Source organism: Sciurus vulgaris, assembly GCF_902686455.1.
Source record: "Sciurus vulgaris genome assembly, chromosome: X".
NCBI classification, from domain to species: domain Eukaryota; kingdom Metazoa; phylum Chordata; class Mammalia; order Rodentia; family Sciuridae; genus Sciurus; species Sciurus vulgaris.
The window spans coordinates 84,448,676-84,469,634 of record NC_136471.1 but is presented as its reverse complement, the minus strand read 5'-3'; the positions used below and the strand labels follow the sequence as shown (position 1 = coordinate 84,469,634).

The 20,959-nt window shown below is 41.4% G+C and overlaps 1 protein-coding gene across 1 annotated transcript in view; it reads left to right on the top strand.

The window, feature by feature from the left end:
• Positions 1-18,658, top strand: part of MSN (moesin) — a 69,218-nt gene extending 50,560 nt beyond the window's left edge. The window contains exons 3-13 of the mRNA XM_079124112.1: positions 3,588-3,683; positions 5,000-5,274; positions 6,638-6,721; positions 7,403-7,549; positions 8,557-8,653; positions 10,367-10,530; positions 13,165-13,295; positions 13,548-13,708; positions 15,002-15,094; positions 15,437-15,661; positions 16,451-18,658. Of these exons, the coding sequence (XP_078980238.1) occupies positions 3,588-3,683; positions 5,000-5,274; positions 6,638-6,721; positions 7,403-7,549; positions 8,557-8,653; positions 10,367-10,530; positions 13,165-13,295; positions 13,548-13,708; positions 15,002-15,094; positions 15,437-15,661; positions 16,451-16,615 (1,638 nt within the window). The 3' untranslated portion in view covers positions 16,616-18,658. The remainder of the gene's footprint in view (positions 1-3,587; positions 3,684-4,999; positions 5,275-6,637; positions 6,722-7,402; positions 7,550-8,556; positions 8,654-10,366; positions 10,531-13,164; positions 13,296-13,547; positions 13,709-15,001; positions 15,095-15,436; positions 15,662-16,450) is intronic.
• The last annotated feature ends 2,301 nt before the right edge of the window (positions 18,659-20,959 follow it).

Below are 20,959 nucleotides of genomic sequence, written 5' to 3'. Positions count from 1 at the left end.
ATTTCCTTATTACCTGTGGTTGGGGTCATCTGTTTTATCTTTTATTCTTTTTCAGTTTCAATTCTGACTTCAGACCATATTTCTTTCCCTCATATCCTCACTTCCTTTGGAACTTCAGTACTGACTGACACTGCTCATATTTCCAAAGCCCTGGAGCCTGAGCAAATGGAAAATTACTATATTTCTCATTTCTCTATGTTCACAAAAGAAGAGACGGTGCTCTGAGAGATCAAAATGCCCCCACTGATCCTGAAATATTTCTTTAGACATTGCTTTAGCAATTACTTTGTCTAACTTTTCAGAACTACTCTGGATCCCAGACCTACTTGGGTTTCCATGATCCTCCTCCTCTCATCACACCCCTAGACATCCCACTAGTGAAACAGACTATGTGGTGGAAAATGGGGCTAAGGAACTCACTCCCAGTACCTCCAGGACTGGCTATATAGTCTGTTCCTGCCTTACTTACCTTCAGTCCTAGGGATTCTGGGCCTCTGCAACTGGTCTGTTGGTAGCTGGCAAAGGCCAGTCACTGCTCTACTAGTTCTGTTCCCAGTTTGCTCCACTCCTCCATGACCGAGCATCCTCGCTTTAATGCTCCATCCTATGTTTTACATCATCAGTGTGTCTCTATCTCTCTTGGGACTGGATTGTTTCTGGGAACTTGCTTCTTCCTCCCCACTTGCACCGGGACACACTATTCATCTGCAATCCTGTGGAATATTAGTAGAACTATTCATTAGACCTTATCTTAGACCTAAGATAAAACATACTTTAAAAATTCCTGCCAGGCATGATGTGCAGGCCTATAATTCCAGCAACTCAAGAGGCTGAGACAAGAAGATCCCACATTTGAGGTCAGACTCAGCAACTTAGTGAGACCCTGTCTCAAAAAAATCAGTAAGGACTGGGAGTGTAGCTCAATGGTAACATACTCTGGGGTTCAATTCCCCAGTAACACCCATGCCCAATTATTTTCCTGTCCATACCCATCTTCTCCATCCTCTACAAAAAAGTCAATTCACATTTTAACATAAACATTCATATTTCTCCATCTAAAATTTGCTGACAGTTTGTCTATGACTTAAAGTAAGGGACTTAACTAGCCCTTGAGTCCTGGAAACCTTTTGATTTTTCTTCCCCCCACCTCATTTATCTTTTCTTTCTTTCTCTCTCTTTTCCTTTCTTTCTCTTTCCTTCTTTGTTTCTTCTTTTTTCTTTTTCCTTTTTTTTGTGGTACTGGGATTGAACCATTGAACCCAGAACTACATATATGATAGGCAAGCATATCATAGGACTGTATACCAGCCCATTTTATCCTGAGACAGGGTTTCACTAAGTTTCTCAGACTGGCTTTGAACTTGTGATACTTCTGAATAGCTGGAATTGCAGGCATGCACTGCTACACATCGCCCCATTTATCTTTTTTAAACATATTCCTAATTACCCAAGTTGGCAAGAGGTAGGTGGGAGAAGGGATTAATTTTTTAGCAGTTTGCAAAATAATGTTTCATCCTAGTTAGTAGAATGACAGAAATTAAGAAAAATATAAGACACACCTTTAAATTGGATAGATGGGGAAGTTAAGGCTCAGAGAGGGAAATATACTACCTTAAGGTCACATAGCAAATTGGAGACAGATGTGAGACTTTTGTTCAGGTTTCCTGATATCTGACATCAAGTATGAAAGGAAAGTGTAACCTGATAAGCAACAAAGGTTGATACCTTGGGGACATGACTTATCCTCAAAGTGGTTGTTGACTGGGCCTAGTGGGAAATCCAGAAAGCATATCTAGATGCAAAGGTGGTCAAAGTTCATTATCTCAATGGGATGTTTGAGTCAAAATAGTGACAAGACAGTCACTTGAGAACCCCAGGAGTCCTAAATTCATATAAGCTCTTGGCTCTAGGAGATAGCATACTAGAAGAAAGGATACAGGCTTTCAAGGCAGACACAGTAGTGTTCTATGCCTTTATGATATTAGAAAGTTTTCTCCTTGCTTTAATTTTTTTCATCTATAAAATGGGGTAATAGCTATGTCACAGAAACATTTTATGTTCAATACTTGGCATGTAATAGCTCATACTTTTTCTTTGGAACCTCTTAAGGGCTGGAGTTTAAGCTCTGGGTATGACTGAGCATCCCGACTTTGAATGCATAGTGGAAATTTTGTGGCTACCGTGGAAGTGTGTGTTGTGAGGAAAAATATTAACTTTTTCATGGGGAAGGACGTCAGCACCTCTGACTCCTTGTTCTTTTCTTATATTTCTAGATTATTTCTTAGGTTCCCTACTTATCCCACTCTCACCCCCCGTTTCCACCCTGCCCCAGTGATAAAGAAGACTACTTGGTATCATCCTGACCTCATTAAGATGTGGCTCAGCTTCATTGCCACCATCCCCAGTGGTGGGCATGCTGGGATTGAGCAGACAGCCAAACCATTAACATGCTAATGTCAGGGCCTGGAGAACAGACCCCATCTGTCTTTTCCTGGCAGGCCTCCCTTCCCTTCCCACTGCTCAGCCAGGAGGCCCAGGGCACCAGGGGGGCCCTCAGCTACTATGGTATCCACCCTGGTTTTACCCCCATTACCACCCTCAATCTGTGTAAGGAGAATCATGACTGAGCTCTGACTAGAGCTGGAAAAAAACATCTCAGCACTCACGGACAGCATAACTTTGGGATGTATAGATACCACAGCCCTGATTTGTCTTTTCAAACATTCTTTCTTGCACATTGTTAGCGGGACTCCGTCTTAAGGGAGTAGGCATTACTCCTAGTTTCTAAAGATAAAGGACAATAGAGAGAGACTGAAGGTTGAGTTGATACCAATGGTTGATGATGTAATCATTTATGCTCACATAATAAATACTTCATAAAAACTTAAGAACTGGGTTTGGGAAGTTCCTGGAGAGATGAGCATGTGGAGATTCCTGGAGGGAGCAGTGCTTAAGGACTTAAAAGCTCTGTACTACCCCCTAACTCACCCTTTGCATCTCTTCCATCTGATTATTTATCCATATCCTTTGTAATACCCTTAATAATAAATAGGCAACATTTTTTTTAAAAGATAAAGGAGAATATCTTTGAAGTAACCTGGGAGAACAAGATGCAGGAATTAGCCCAAGAATCTCTGCCCTCAGCCCTTAATCAATTCTGACAGCAGATAGCTACAGGGCATTGTAGAGGGAGGGAGAGGGTGGTATAAAGCACTGAAACTGAATGTTTTTCAAGTCAAACAGAACTCATTTCAATCCTGACTGCCACTCACTGCCTGAACCTTGGGCAAAACATTTCACTTATCTGAACTTTACTTTTACTGCCTGTAAAATGGGTCTAATTATAATTTTATCAAAGGTCTGTTGTGAAAATTAAAGATAATTGATGTGAGACTTTTGGTATGTGATAGTGCTCAGAAGCAGAGAGATGCCAACATCAGCTCTTGACTGCTACCCAAGTATATTTTCTTTCCAGATTTTAGCACTTAAAACTGAGGGCAGAGAAAAATTTGGCTTTACCTTTGTGTCCTCTGCCTGGCATGGGGATAGGTATTCAACCAATGGTTGTTTTGTGTCTTCTCTTCCAGGTGGTGAAAACTATTGGCCTGCGAGAAGTTTGGTTCTTTGGTTTGCAGTACCAGGACACTAAAGGTTTCTCCACTTGGCTGAAACTCAATAAGAAGGTAACTACTTACTCTTATGTCAGACTTTAGAATTTCTTCTTCCACCAGAACTTGCTCAGGGAGATAGTGTGTGCTAGCTAGCAAACCTGGGATACCTAGGGCTATGTGTCAATGGGTGGTCTGTGAACCACCTGGATTAAAGAAGGGCAGAGTTGGACAAAACAAAGCTCTTGATCTGTCTCCACTTTGAATTCATTATTTTTTTTACTTTGAATTGTGACTTAGAAGAATGACTATGTCCAAGGAAGAGGAGGTCCTTTCCTTCCCACTAGGAGCTATGTCTCTAATTTTGACTTGTTTGGGACCAAAGCTATTAGTGGCTCTTCAAGAGGGGATTTGTATTCCTTTCTTCTTTTCAAACTCAGGGGCTGTGGGAGGTTTGTTATGAAAGAGAGCCACAGACTTATGAACTGAAAAAAAAAAATCTTATAGATCTCAGAATTATTATGCTCCCCTTCTCTCACTGACTAAATGATGTCTGACCCTATTCTAATGCTTCCTTCTTTGTTGATCTTCCACCTCAGTTGGACTCCATAAGGGATGATTTGTGTCCAGTCAAGCTTTCTGCTCCAAGTATCATCTGTGTAGGAACATAGTAGTCTTCCATTGCATTATCCTCAAACTGACCAACTTTGTCCTTAGAGTTCTCCCTCCATTCTGTGCAATGACTTGTTTCCCTGATTTTTGTCTAGTGGATGCTCCACTTTCTGCTGGTAGAGTCTTGTTTTCCCAAAGAATTGAGACATTTGCTGAAAAAAATGCAAAGCCATTAAGAGTTAATTTCAGGCTTTAAAATGTGATCTAGCATTTTTAAGTTTCAGTCCTGGGATTCAAACCTGAAGCTTCACACATGCTAGGCAAGAGCTTTACCACTGATTTACATCCCCAGCCCCTAAAAGATAATCTAGTTTCTGTTCTTGCCCAGGTAATTTAGAGGCCTCATTCATTCTTTCTAGTCTTTACTTTGCTGTTTTATTGAATTAGAGGAGCCTTAAAAGAGTTTTCTTGTACGTACCCTTAGAATTTGAGGCCAGTTTCTTATAATGACAGATAATGGTGGACTGAGGACTTCTGATCACCAATGAGTATTAAAAAATTTCAGAAACATAATTCCCAACAGCAAGTGATTATTGACATGGGATGGGATCTCTAAAGAAAGTAAAGTGTTTGTAGTATGAATTATTAGAAGGGTTGCCCCATAGTTCTCTTGGATTACCCAAACTGGTGACCTTTCTGTGTCTCCTTCCCATCCTGAAGCCACTCTACCACCACTAAAACCTTCTTTTTGAGAGTCTATAACCCCTCGCTGCTCCCAGGTAACTGCGCAGGATGTGCGGAAGGAAAGCCCCCTGCTCTTCAAGTTCCGGGCCAAGTTCTACCCTGAGGATGTGTCTGAGGAATTGATCCAGGACATCACCCAGCGCCTGTTCTTCCTGCAAGTGAAGGAAGGCATTCTCAATGATGACATTTACTGCCCACCTGAAACTGCTGTATTACTGGCCTCCTATGCTGTCCAGTCCAAGTACGGTGACTTCAATAAGGAGGTTCACAAATCTGGCTACCTGGCCGGAGACAAGTTGCTGCCCCAGAGGTGAGGTGGTACTCTGGCCTCCTTTGCTGTGGCCAAAGGGGGCTACAGCCCATGGTTAGCCAATCTCTGTTCCACTGGGGCTGCCAGATCTATTCCTCTCCACTAGGGTCTGTCTGAAGACCATGTTATGCTTCTCAGAGAGACATTTGCATATAGCATTGTTGTTTCTCTGACTCTCAAAATAAAAAGCTTTTTTCCCCCTCTCTGCTTGATTACAGAACTTCATTACCCTGGAGACAGGTGCTTATAACTGAACCAGAGAAGGATTGATTTTTTTCCCCCTCCTCCCCTGTTTCATTTTCACAATCCTTTCACTGATTTAGACCTTTTATTTCAGAAGTTCACAGGGGAGAGAGAGAAATACGCAAGCCAGGGACATGGGGAGCTCAAACAGTCTTTTAATATTGATAACCACTGTACAGGGCTTTCTACTTTTGTAAACTTCAAAGTTGAGAGCTCTCAAACACTCATTATTTTTTGTTTTAACATCACGACAACACACAAAATGAATAAGGCAGGCATCATCCCTATTTCCTGGCTCAGGAAATAGAGGTGTAGAGATACTTGCACTGACTTGCCCCATCTCCCACAGCTCATTTGAGGCAGAGCCAGACCTGAAACTCTAATTTCTTGATTTTTTTTAACCCTGAGATTTTATTCTGTTGCATCCAATGGCCATTTCCATAGGCATCTGAATTAGAAAATAAAACAAAACTAAGTCTCATTCTGGAATCCCTGGTGCCATTGGAGCTGTGGCATGTGCACAATCCATCAGAAGGTATTAGGGATACAAGTTGTACCCTGGGACACTTCCTGACTTATTGCCCCAATGTCTGAGATGGCATGTTTAAAGCAAGCTGTATTTATAATCTAGTAGATCTGAGAGGTTGAGCCTTTTAGTTTTTCCCAAAGCGGTTTGGGCTTAGTTCTCTGTTCTATAGCCAAAAACTGTCCTCTCATCCCTGAACAATATTCTTATAAACACAAACTGTTGGCCCCAAGAGAATCTAGGAGAGAATGTTCCTGGCTCTGTGGCTCATCCCTACTCTTATCCCCTCAAGTCAACACTGACTCCTGATACATTGATATTGTGCTTAAAGAACACAGCCTGTTATTGAATTTTCTGGTTAAAGGTACATAGGAAGGTGATCTCATTGTCTTTCTTGTCCATCCATTCTTGTAGCTCTCCTACCTCTTAAGCAGTTATTTATGTCTAATTTAATACCTTCCACTGCAATCTGAGTCTGCTTCAAGTGTTACCTACATGAGCTGACTCCACATCATGGAGAACTCACTGGGCTTCACTTCTTTCCTGTACATGGACTTTGCACTTTAAACTACTCACTACCCACTATCCTTTTAGAGTCCTGGAGCAGCACAAACTCAACAAGGACCAGTGGGAGGAGCGGATCCAGGTGTGGCATGAGGAACACCGGGGCATGCTCAGGTAAACCTCACCTAGCAGTTGTGGGCCCCATTGGTCCTTGAAGGGAGATACTATAGAAAAAGAGACAGGGATGATGCTGGCACTTAAAGATAGAAGGCAAAACCCAGGACCATTATAAACCTGCTTTTTGTTTGTGTGCTTTTATTAATAGTAGAAACCAGTAGGCCAAATAGTTTTGACCACAAAGTAATTGAGAGGACCATAAGACCCAGGGAGTTCTGGGTCACCAGGTGGCTCCTAACCAAAAAGGAAATAAGAAATGAGCTCTCTGAACATTGCACATAATTTGGGGGTTGTCTGTTTGAAGAACAGATCTTATCATTTTGCCATCACTACCCTACATAAGCTATGCTAAGAATGTCCTTGTATAAGAGACTGTCACAATGAAGTGAAGGATAAAGAAAATAGATTCTGTGGGAGCTAACATGTCAGAGGTCAGCAAGGGTCAACCCATCTTTATTTCCCTTGAGAAACTTGGCCTAGGTTTCTGTTGGCATATTTTGCTTGATAAAAGTTACGTGTACTCTACTCCCCATTATTTGCTTACCTTGTACCCCATTTTCTACTACTGATAACAAGATCCTTATCAGAAACATAGAGCAAGCAGGCTTTTCTGTCCCTCTGGGTCTGATTCAAAGGCTGTCCTCTGTGACACTTCCCTCCCCACTCTGTGTCATTTAGAGAGGATGCTGTCCTGGAATATCTGAAGATTGCTCAAGATCTGGAGATGTATGGTGTGAACTACTTCAGCATCAAGAACAAAAAAGGATCAGAGCTGTGGTTGGGGGTAGATGCCCTGGGTCTGAACATCTATGAGCAGAATGACAGGTATACCTTAGACTTCTCCTAGTTGGTTTGGATCATTCTGACACCTAGCTCACCTCTTGAGTCTCACTGAAATTCTTCTTCTACCTAATTTAGTCCAGCCCAGATGGGTTGTACAGCCTCCCTCTGACCTTGAAATCCTCTATTGACTAGACTTGTCCTGTCCACAATGGTAGTCAACTAGCCACATGTGGCTAATGAACACTTGAAATGTGGTTACTTTGAATTGAGACATGCTATAAGCATAAATTAAATACCAGACTTTGAATGCTTAATGTGAAAAACAGAATGTGCAGTTTATCTTTGGTATTTTCTTAAATATTGATTTGCACATTCAAATAGTAGTATTTGGAGTATGTTGGGTTAATGAAACTATTTTAATTCCACCTATTTCTTTTTTAGTCATTTTCGTGTGGCTGCTAGAAAACTTAAAATCATGTATGTGATTATCATTATATATGTTTGGACAGTGCTGGCCTAGAACCTAACTTGTCAGAATTTGTAATTGGGTACAAGCCCTATGTGATGATAAGTGCCTTTGGCCTATAATCCTCATACTATAACCTTATCTCACTTGCTTGTTTTTTCCCTTTGGTCTGTTCTTGGTGAGGATCAAGGTCAATAGATTATTGTTCCATATAACTTCTGAATCTCAGAGTTCATTATTTATCTTCTCCTCAACTTTAATAACCTTGGATGGAAGAGTCTCAGTTTAATAGAACTAGGGATGCTCTTGAAGAATTGTTACAGGGTCCCTGATTCAACCAAAATGAAACAAACTAAATCTCAGAGATTAGAACAAGGAATAATACGTTGGTTGTGGTATTGGGTCCTTTGTGCAGCCTGCTTGCTAGAAATTAACCTGGTGGTACGTGATGACAATGTCTGCACTGGCAGGGGGTCCACCTCCTTATGGGGGAGGTTTAGATGGGCAGTGAGGGCAAGACACAAGCCTCTATGTCCTTCTTGTCTTGCCCTTGTCCTTATGTTGTTGGTCTCCATTTCTACAGACTGACTCCCAAGATTGGCTTCCCTTGGAGCGAAATCAGGAACATCTCTTTCAATGATAAGAAATTTGTCATCAAGCCTATTGACAAAAAAGCCCCAGTAAGTAACTCCTCCCTTTGACTATGACAGGTGCTCACCAAAGCCTGGATAATGCAATCATATCATTGTATTCTTCTCTCCCTTTTCTGGTTTGTATGTGTATTGTATGTACATGTACATGTGTGCATGTGTACATGCACACATGAACAGGAGGCACAAGAAGTGCTTGAGATGCAAGGGGATGTCAATGCCAAGAAATGACCAGGAGGCATCCTGTACCTGGTGTCATTCTGCTAACCACATCTCAGGTGCTATCCTGATACCCGTATCTCTTTGTGGATGAGGGAGAGCCACAGGCAGTCTTAAGTGCTGCTTCTTAGCTATTGTTTTGTGCTGCTGTGAGTCTCTGTGGTAAAAACAGAGTGCATCTCACATTTCCAAGCCCTTGGGCCCCAGAAAGTAGACACCATTTATATACTTTATCTTAATTGTGGAAGTAGGGAAGAGCCAGGAGAAGTCCAAATCTAAAGATGATCTTCCACATTTGCTTTTTTGATACAACTTTACTTCTGCCCTCTCAGACTTCTCTCAAGAGAAGAAATTCTTTAAGTCTAGTCCTTCCTTTTTCACATTCACCATATTTCTCACCTACTCAGTTGCCTGCATCTGACAGGACTGGAAAGCTGGTGATTGAGGGGAGGATAGAAAACTGAGATGAGTGTCTACTCTTCTGGTGTACTTTGTATCCAACAAGGACCATTGGCCTTGCTGAACCTGACCCATTTCATGAGGGTTCAGCCTTATTCTCCAACCCTAAGGTGTCTGAACTCCCCTGCCATGTTCTTATACGTGTGTCTCCTTATAGCTTCAACTACATAGTCAGGTAGGTAGTAACATTTCAATTAAGTTCATGAAGTTAAGGTTCAGAAAGATGAAATGATTTGCTCAGGATCATACAACTTAAAAATGGTAGAGCTTGGATTTGTACCTAGGTTATTTGACTTTGAAAGCCTGTGCTCCTTCCACTGTACCCCACACTATATGAGATGATAGCAGTTTGGGTTCAGTGGCAGAGGAGGTGGTGGTTAGCCCATCAGAGAGTGACCTTGGTCCAGTGGTATTTGTAGTAACAAACTTAAACTCACTGGATTTTCTTGTGTGTTCTTTTTTATTGCTGCTGTGCTCAACTTTCATCAGAAAAAGGTAAGCAACAAGGCTAGTGGAGCTCAAGAGCTTATTTAACAAACAGCAACCAGGACAATCGATGTTTAGGAGATTTATGTATTTACAGCTTATCTTGTTCCAAAAAAGGATTTAAGGGGCTGGGTCTAGCATATGCTTTCTGGAAACTACAGAAATGGTATAGTCACCCATACTGTACCCACTGGAGTAGTATGCAAGGATCATTTGGCTTCTAAAAGAGGCCTCCTTCAACTCAATAGGATCTCTAATTAGCAGAGAGAGGCAGTTCTGATTCTTCAGCTGCATATATTAGGTTGAAGGTATTTTAGGGATCCTCTCATAAATATGTTGGAAGAAATTGTGGTTGGTGGAAAGAGCACTGGTTTCAGAGTCAAGAAACCTGGGTTCTAGTCTTGGGTCTACCCTGTCCTGCTGGCTGACCCTGGGCATATCACTTCACCACTCTGATAATTAGTCTTCCCATCTTTAATGTAAAACAATCTTTCCAGTGCTTTGAATTTAGCATTTCAGAAGGTAGAAACTCACTTTAACCTGTTCCTCCAAACATTTTCATTGCTCTTTTCCCACCAGGACTTTGTCTTTTATGCTCCCCGTCTGCGGATTAACAAGCGGATCTTGGCCCTGTGCATGGGGAACCATGAGCTATACATGCGCCGCCGTAAGCCTGATACCATTGAAGTGCAGCAGATGAAGGCACAGGCCCGGGAGGAGAAGCACCAGAAGCAGATGGAGCGGTAGGTGCTACAGAGCTAGAAGTGGGTCCTGCATGAAGCAGAAATGATCATGATGATTTTTCCAAAGAAGATAGGCAAATGACCAATAGGTACATGAAAATGTCCTTAGTCATTAGGGAAATACAATGGGTAATCTTATTGAGTTACCACCCCACACCCATTTGTATGGATAAAAAAAAATAAAACTGAAAAACAAGTGTTGAGGTTGTAGAGCAATTGAAACTGATATACATTGCTGGTGAGAATTTAAAATGGAAGAAGAGCATGACAGTTCATCAAAACATTAACGATAGAATTGCTATATCTATGCTCCTGTAAATTCCACTCCTAGTTAAGTACCCAAAAGAATTGAAAATGGGTTTTCAAACAAACACTCGAATTAGCAGCACTATTTCAATAGCCAAAAAACTGAAACAGCCCAAATGTCTACCAATGGATAAATGGATAAATAAATTCAATATACAATAGGATATATCTTAGTCTACTTGGTGTTGCTATAACAAAATACCTGAGACTGGGTTCTTCAAAAAGAAGAGGCATATTTTAATTCATAGTTTCGGAGGCTGAGAAGCCAAAGATCAGGGAGGCACATCTGTTGAAAGCATCATATTGTATTATAACATGGCAGAGAGCATCACAAAACAGGGACATATGTGCACACGTGGAAGAAGGAATTCAGGGGAAGTTTCAGGCTTACTTATAGTAAACCAGTCTCACAAGTACTAATGTAGTCCTGTGAGATCCAACCTACTCCCTCCTGAAAAGCATTAATCCCATCTGAGGGTGGTTTCCCAATGACGTAATCACCTCTCACTGGGCCCCACTTTGTAGTTTTCACTTCTCAAAACTATCACATTGGGGACCAAAGCTCTTAGGGGAACATACCATAATCAAACCATAGCAGAATATTATTCAGTCTTACATGCTACAGTGTGGATGCTTCTCTAAAACATTATGCTAAGTAAAAGCAATAAGACACAGAATGTTACATATTGCATGAATCTATTTGAATGAAATGACCAGAATAGAAAAATCTACAGAAACATAATATTAACTGGTGATAGAGCCTGGTAGGGGAGGTGGGATGGGGAAAAACTGTCTAATAGGTATGGGATTTTACTTCAGAGTGAGAAAATGTTTTTAGAACTCTAAAGTAGTGGTTGCATGGCTGGGGTTGTAGCCTAGTGGTAGAGCACTTGCCTAGCATGTGTGAGGCAGGGGTTTGGTCCTCAGTACTACATAAAAATAAATAAAATAAAGGTATTATGTCCAACTAAAATATTTTTTAAATGGTGGTTGCACAATATTGTGAAGGTGTTAAATGCCATTATATTCACTTTAAAATGGTTAATTTTATATTATGTGAATTTCACCTCAATTATTTTAAAAGATCCCAGGTTATTCCTATGCACCTCAGGATTTGAGGAGTGTTGCTCTACTAGGTACTATGTTAGAAAGAGTTTGGAACCTGATGGTTGCAGTGACACACACCTGTAATCCTAGTGGCTTGGGAAGCTGAGGTAGGAGGACTGCAAGTTTAAAGCCTGCCTTAGCAACTTAATGAGACCATGTCTGAAAAAAAATGTGGCTGAGTGTTTAAGCAACCTTGGGTTCAATCCCTGGTACAAAAAAGAGTTTAGAACCTTGGAAGGTTTCTAATCTAGTAGGCTGGAAATGACTCATATATGAGAGTTTAGACCCTGAGGTTCACATTTATTCAGAAAAAAATTTACCAAGATTGGGAGGCAGTTTACGGAACTGGATCTGGTAAGAACCTCCCCTCTGAGACCTCACAGTCTTAGTAGGAGAAATAGTTTCATATATATGTGGTTTTGGAGTTTCATAATACATATGAAACTCAAGGTACAAAGCTGTGTCATTCATCCACTTAGTAAATAATTAATGAGTACTTGAAAAAAGACCAAAAATTCCTGTTCTTGTGAGTCTATCATTTTGTTGGGAGGAGATAGACATAATAAATATGCAAATTACATAGTAAGTGGAATGGTAAAAGTGCTATGGAGAAAAACATAACAGGGGAGAGGGATGGGGAAGAGGGTATGTCAAGTATTCTGAGAGCTCAGAGGGAGAGAAGACATCTAGTTAAGGGATAAGAAGGCTTCCTGGAAGAGGTGCTATGGCTAGGAAAAACAAATTCTTATTTCAGATTTGCAACAAACTCTGGGAAAAAGGAGCCTAGAGCTGGGCTTTAGGGCAGTCAGAATTAGCCATAGATACTTGAAGTACAACATCTTAACATGGAGCCAAAACTTATCTTCCTAAATTCCACAAGGCAAACAGGGCAAGACTTGTTAGACCATTTCACAGACAGGAGAAATGAAGACAGGAGCAAAGCAGCAGGATAGCTGGGTTTACCTAGTGGGTTACTGGCAGAGTTGAGATTCTAGTTTGGATTTCCTTACTGGGCCCTGAGTATAATAGCCTATATAATAGCCTATGTGGGGTTGTGATATGAGGGCAAGGATGTGGAGGTAAGGGAGAATGGTTCAAGCTTACAAGCCCAGGGTATGTTGGAATGATGTTGCCTGAGGAACCCAGGGCCAGGGAGCCCTAGGCATCTTTAGCTTCCATGCAACCTTACTATCCTGCTCCATTCCTCCCTCCCTTCCCTAGTGCTCTGCTGGAAAATGAGAAAAAGAAGCGTGAGATGGCAGAAAAGGAGAAGGAGAAGATTGAACGGGAGAAGGAAGAACTGATGGAGAAGCTGAAGCAGATTGAGGAACAGACTAAGAAGGCTCAGCAAGGTAAAACTGGAGTCACATTAGAGAATGGGTTTCCCCAAAGTCTGACTCTGTGAGCTAGAGACCTTTCTACCTGATCTGCAGACCCAGACCACAGACACCAGGTGTGACCACATCATAGGTGAGGGATGGGGCAAGAAGAGTTCTCAGAACCTTCTGCCAGCTGCACTGTGGTGTAGAGCATTTCTAGGAAGGGTGTTAATGTGCCATCATCTCTCTGCCTTTCACCTACTTTTTGCATTATTTTCTGCCCAGAATTGGAAGAACAAACCCGCAGGGCCCTGGAACTTGAGCAAGAACGGAAGCGTGCTCAGAGTGAGGCTGAAAAACTGGCCAAGGAACGTCAAGAAGCTGAAGAGGCCAAGGAAGCCCTGCTGCAGGCCTCCCGGGACCAGAAGAAGACTCAGGAACAACTGGTAAAGTTTCATGATGGCCTGAGATTGTGGGGCCATCTCTCTTGTCTGCCAACCTATTTATAGCTACCTCTGCCTTCAAGCCTGGCTCTTCCCAGCATGATTCCACTCCAAAGGCTTCTAACAGCTCATTCAGAAACAAGCTGAGGAGTCACTGGTGTGGCCCAGAAACCTTCACAGTTTTCTTTGACTCTCAGTTTTTATTCACTTTATTAACCCTTGGAGATCTGAAATGGTAACCTGCCAAAGGAAAGGGAAAGAGAAATGAAATAAAGGGACTCCCACTCAATTTAATACCTATAATGTGTTGCTATTCTAGTTTCATTTTCCTTTTCCTTACTTCATTATTTCTTTTAGTAACCTTACAGGATTAACCCGCATACATGTTATAATATGCCCAGATATGGAATTAGGTCTTAGGGAGATTAAGTGACTTGCCAGAGACCACAAGGTTCTGGTTGAGCATGGATTAGAACCCATTTCTGCCTTTATTTTAAGAGTTTGCTCCCTGAAATAATTTGCAAAACTGTGTCAGTGTATTTTGTGGGGGGTAGGCATCCATAGTTCTATCACAATTTCTAAGAGTTCTGTGATTTAGAAGATAAGAACCCATAGCCCAAATTCTTTGACATATGCTTCCATTATATTATTTGAAGTAGGAGTAGAGGGAACTAAGACCTATCTCTCAGGAAGAAGCTATCATGGGAAAATTTATCAAGGTATGATTGTGTACATAAGCATTTTCCCTTGTTCAAATCACCATGTGACACTTGAGGCACTGCATTTTAGGCAGTAATCTCCACAAATTTACTGAGGTTTAAACCACATGCATACTTGGCAGTACTGAGAGGGGGAGAGGGAGAAGAGAGAAAGAGGGATAGATATGAGGAAGAGACAGATTTTTTTGCCTCCAGGAAACTGACATTTTAGGAGGGGAGCTATGACTTACAAGAAGGTGGTAGGTGTGGAAGATGGGACTGGAGTGAAGTGGTCTGGTTGAAAGAGTCAACAGGGGTGCTGGGGTTGTGGCTCAGTGATAGAGCACTTGCTTAGCACAAGTGAAGCACTGAGTTCAGTCCTCAGCATCACATAAAAATAAAAATAAATTAATTAATTAAAGGTATCATGTTCATCTATAACTAAACTATTTTTTTTTTTTTCAAAAAGAGCCACCTGTGTAGCGAGCAAGTAGAACATTAGGTTTTCCATTGGTTTCCCAGGAGAACTGGGGTTGAAGACACTTGGGCTCTGAGAACCAGAATGCTCAGACCTCACTGGCTTTTAATTTATCTGTAGGCTTCAGAAATGGCAGAGCTGACAGCTCGGATCTCTCAGCTGGAGATGGCCCGACAGAAGAAAGAGAGTGAGGCTGTGGAGTGGCAGCAAAAGGTAAGACACTGCCCAGAGCAAAGCATTGTGGGAAGGGGTATTATATACCTATATTCTAGATCTTTAGTTTGGGCTCCCTCTCACTTCCAGTCTTCCTGGACAGTAGAAATTATGGGAGAAGGTGCTCAATGCTTTTGGAAATACTTCTAAAAATTCCCCAGTACCCTTAGGAGGTTGGTACATTTGCTTCTATTTTATAACCGATGAAACTAGGGATCAGACAGACGAAGCTGTTTGTCCTACCTAATATCTGTCTTTTGCCAGACTGTTTTAAGCATGAATGGGTTGCCACATGTTACCCGATCTGACCACTGTTCGTTTTCTTTTTCTGTAACTGGATAGGCCCAGATGGTTCAGGAAGACTTGGAGAAGACCCGTGCTGAACTGAAGACTGCCATGAGTACACCTCATGTGGCAGAGCCTGCAGAGAATGAGCAGGATGAACAGGATGAGAATGGGGCAGAGGCCAGTGCTGATCTGAGGGCTGATGCTATGGCCAAGGATCGCAGTGAAGAGGAACGTACCACTGAGGCAGAGAAGAATGAACGTGTGCAGAAACACCTGAAGGTATCTGGACAGGGCCAAATGGTCCAGGAAACTTTGTGTATTGACTTACTAGCCATGGCCTTCCCTAGACCACCATGAAGGAATAGGTATAGGGGCCTGTCCCAGTGCTGTATGAGAGTCTGAGACTATCTTAAGTAAAACTTTAAAGGGGGTCACTTCTCACTTATTAATCAGACCCTAGGTTAGCTCTTCAATTTTTTTTGGTACTGGTGATTGAACCCAGAGGCACTTTACCACTAAACTACATCCCAGCCCTTTTTATTTTTTTATTTTTGAGACAGGTCTCACTAAGTTACTTAGAATCTCACTAAATTGCTGAGGCTGGTCTTGAACTTACAATCCTTCTGTCTCAGCCTCCTGAATCACTGGGATTACAGGGATGTACCACCATACCTGGTTGCATCTTCCATTTTTGAGATTTTCTTTTTCCCCACCTCCCACCCCACTCCATTTACCTCTTACATTCAGAAAATACTTACCTGGGAAAAAAACCACTTTAGCTGATAAAATTCCTACCCAAATCTTTCTTTGGTATATTGTTCTACTCTCAGGGAATATCCAACATCAACTGGTCCCCTAAGTTTATATATATATATATATATATATTTTTTTTTTTTTTTAAATTCTTGCCCCACTGCAGTCCTAATGGAGCTAGAAATGGCTGTGTGTCTTGGGGGGGTGGAGTAGCAAGGAGAGGAAAAAAACAGAAAAGAAGAAAAATCTGATCAAGTATGTGGACTTTTAAGTAAAAGGAAGCCATTGAACATTGCATCCCTTGCTTCCTCATAGGCCCTTACTTCAGAGCTGGCCAATGCCCGTGATGAATCCAAGAAGACTGCCAATGACATGATCCATGCTGAGAACATGCGACTTGGCCGAGACAAATACAAAACCCTGCGCCAGATCCGGCAGGGTAACACCAAGCAGCGCATTGATGAGTTTGAGTCCATGTAAAGGGCACCCAGCCTCTAGGGACCCCTCCTCCCTTCTTCCTTGCCCCCACACTCCCTATACTTTTGCCTAACTCACACTGTGCTGGAGCCACTAACTAGAGCAGCCCTGGAGTCATGCCAAGCATTCAGTGCAGCCATGGGACCAAACCTAGCACCTCAGCCCCAACTCATTTCCCTGGGCAGACAAATAGCCCAATGTGGTGCCAATGGGACCCTGTTTCCCCTCTCTGTTCCATTTAATGTAGCTTGCTAGAATCAACCACTTCCCCAGGTCAGAGTCACCTTCACTTCAGTTGGCAACCACCTGCCTCCCAATTACTATTGTCCTTTTGGGAGTCAAGTGTGGAGTATGGTGAAAGCTAGCTCCTCTCTCCTGCCCTACCACTGACTTCCTCTTCCAGGTCCTGTGATTTGCAGGGTTGGGGTATCACAGAGTTTAGGAAAGGAAGCAGGACCCTGGTTATCTGCTCTAGTATGTCAACTTTGGAGGATTTGACCTCCTAATGCCCATCCTTTTTAGAGTTATTTAGGCTTTGTAATGATTGGAGGATAAAGAGATGTTGAGTCATTCTTGTTTCTACCTCCCAGATTGGGCCTGTTACAAACTCAGTCCCAATAAGCCTTGTCCCTGAGTTCAGGGACTCAGTTTCTCCCCAGGGTGGGATGAGGGAGACAGTGCCTTCAAGAGGCTTCACTATCATTCTGGAAGGCCATTGGCCCTTTTAGTCAGCCAATGCTGGGTTAAAAGATCCTGCTCCAATGCCTTATGTGAGCCTAGGGTTGTCTCAAGTGAGCTCTATGGGCAGATTCCCATAGAATTATTATTCCTGGTTCCTGGTTCCTTCTCTGTATCTACCCATGCCTCCTCCAATTCCCAAATCCTCTCCAGTTAGAACAGTAGGGATAAGTACCCAAAAGCTCAGCCAGCCCCAACCATAGCTCTTGCCAAATGGGAGGAAATGTTTGTACCTGGTTTCAGGATTTTCCCAGCCAGTAGCTCCAGGCCACTTCCCCTATCATAGATACTTGGGCCACAGCTCCTGCTTCATAGCTGTCTGGGCCTTGGTTTGGTGAGCCCTAGATCTTGATGCCAGTAGACTTAATTGGGAAGTGGACAGAAGAAGCTGTGTGTGGTGAGAGAAGCCCATGCCTCTGGTCCCACAGTTTACTCAACCCTCTCAGGTGCCCAGTAGCCCCTTCCCATCATCCCCATCCATCGTGGTGACTGGGCCCTACCTCTGACAAGCCTCTAACCAGGTCTTGTCACCAGCTGTGGTGTCCCTTGGAGCTACATACCAGAGAGCTGCTGGGGATGCTAACCTGGTCCCTTCCACACCCCAAACCCCTTGCTCTCAACCCAGAAGTGGCCTCCTCCTCTCTGTCTCGTGTGCCGTTTTTCTTTCTACCAGTATTATATATTCTAGTGATATCTAACTCAATATTGATTTCTGCCTTTATTGCTAATGCACCATTAGAAGATATTAGTCTGGGGGCAGGATCATTTTGGCCTCATTCCTTTACCACCCCCACACCTGGGAAGCATATACTATATTATAAAAGGATACTTTGCCAGAAACATTAATGTAAGAAACTTTCAGTATTAGTGATATTACCTGTCACTATAGGTCATACAATCCATTTTTAAAGTACTTGGTATTTGGTTTTATTTTTCCTGTTTGCCTTCTCCCCAGGGTTCAATTCCCCCATTGGGCTGTCCTTCCCTCCATGCAGCACCCCTAATTGAGAGCCTTCCTCAATCCCTGTCCCCCCACCTGACCCTGGGGAGTCTTGTGTGCATTGCTGTGAATTATATTGACACTCACTCAGTGATATGCCCTATTTTGGCTAAATTCAAATCTGGAATTGTGGGGCAATCTAGCTGCCTTAAGGGCGGTAACCCACCCCCACGGAGGCTGGGGAGAAAGGTTAGATTTTATATTCAGGTTTTTTTGTGTATTTTTGGGTTTTTTAAAAATTGTTTTTGGCGGGGTTTATGCTCAACCCATGTTCTACTTCAGTGCCAATAAAATTTAGGAAGACTTCACTGTGACTCAATCTTTCTTTGTGGTATGGTTGGGTGATTGTAAGATTCCACTATAACTTCCATTCTCTAGGCCAACTTTCCATCCCTGATCTCCTTTTATCTTCACTATCATTCTGTGGGAAGGAAGGATATGAATACTTCCATTTTTAATTTTTTTTTAATTTTTACAGACTGCATTTGATTCATTGTACACAAATGGGGTACAACTTTTCATTTCTATGCTTATACACAATGTAGATTCATACCATTCGTGTAATCATACATATACATAGGGTAATACTGTCTGTCTCAGTCCAGTATCTTTGAATACCTCCATTTTAACAAGTGGGAACAAGCTCAAAAAAGCAGGAAAATTCCCAAGTTCACAGGACTGTCCGACTTAATTGCCTATGCCCTTTGTGCAGCTTCAGTCCAGCTTTACTAGTGTGTGATAGGTATGATAGGCAGAATAATGACTCCCCAAAGATCTTCATGTTCTAATCCATGAAACCTATGAATATGTCACCTTACATGGCAAAAGGGACTTGGGTGTGATTAGGTTAAGGATTTTAAGATACAAAGATGATGCTATGTTATCCAGATGGTCCTAATGTAATCACTAGCACTTTATTTTTATATTGGCATTTGAAACCAAGGATGCTTTACTACTGAGGGACTTGCTAGGTTGCCCAACTGAACTCAGACCTGTGTTTCTTCTTCTTCAACCTCCATAGTCTTTGGGATTATAGGAATGTCATATATTTTGACATTTTAAAACATGAAGACAAGGTGATGTCGGAGGAAAAGAAAAGTCACTTAAAAGGATCAGGACTAAAAATGTAGTCAAACTTCTCAACACAAGTGCCTTTAATTTCTGGGGAAAAGTATTTCCAGAACAGAATTCTCACCCAGAAAATTTTGCCCATAAAATGTGAGGTTAGGGAAAAAAAAAAGCATTTTCAGGTATGAAAGATGTCAAACAATCTACTTCCAACATACCTATTTTGAGGAAGTTATTGGAGGATATGCTCAGTAAAACAAATGAACAAACAGAATAAACAAAAATAGGGCAAATAAAAAATAAGAAACTCCCAAAAATATAAAAAAAAGAAAATAAGAAACCCAACATAGCATGGTGAATGAAATCACCAGTATAATAGAAGGATATCTCAGGATGATAGGTATGTACCAGGTATAGAAGGCAACTATTCCAGGTCAGAGCATATCAGAAAGCTCCAGGAGAGACTTTTTCAAGAAGATACAAGTGATCACATCTAAATGGTCTGAACGTATTGAGAGGAGATATAAACAACTGTCAGAGTTTGGTATGAAGCAGTGATAGTATAATCAAACGAAACCTCCAAATAGCTCCAGGGAAAACAAAAAGTTGTTCAGAAATGAAAAAGTGATAGTTCACTCCATAACCCTTCTCTGAATAAAATAGTCAAAATAATGCATGTTGATATGTTATCAGATTGTCCTTCAGAGAATTTGTACCATTTATCCTTTTAGTAACAGTGTAGGAAATAGTGTTTCCTTATATCCTGTCAAATCCTGCCCATTATCCAACATTTTCATTTTTTCAGTCTGAGAGGGGAAAATTTTTTTTATTGTCCCATAAATTTGAGTGAGGGTAAGCATATTTTCAATTTGTTTAATGCCCATTTGTGTTTATTTTGCCATAAAGCTTACCTTCATCCCCATTTTCCTATTTGGGTGTTTTTTTATTTTGTTTTGTTTTTTGTTTTGCTAGGGATTGAATGCAGGACCTTGTGCTTTTGAGGCAAGCACTCTACCAACTGAGTTATATTCCCAGCCCTGGGGGTCGGTTTTTTACTTATAAAATTTTAAGAACTCCTTAAATAATGAGGGAATTCGTTTTTCTTGATATTCTTTTTGATACTTACATAAAACTGCATATGTCATGAATTATTTGTTAATCCCTATATTAATGGCCACTTGGGTTGTTTCCAATTCTTGGCTATTTTAAAAAAGAGAATGCTAATTCAACATAATATACACTTAAATCTTTAATGCATGTGGCCAAACTGCCCTCCAAAAAGGTTGTATTGATTTATACTTCCATGTAGCTCTTCTAGCATTTTAAAATTTTTGTTAGATGCTGAATTAATGGATGAAAAATTTAATTTTTGCATATATCGATAATTTTTTATACATTTACTGATTACTGGTTTTTCTTCTGATAAAATTGCCTTTGAAGTTCCTTGCTATATTTCAAATTGGGGAATTGTTCTTTTTTGTAATTTAAATGAAAATCTACATACTTTATCATTGAAATATATCCTCCATCTCATTTGTCAA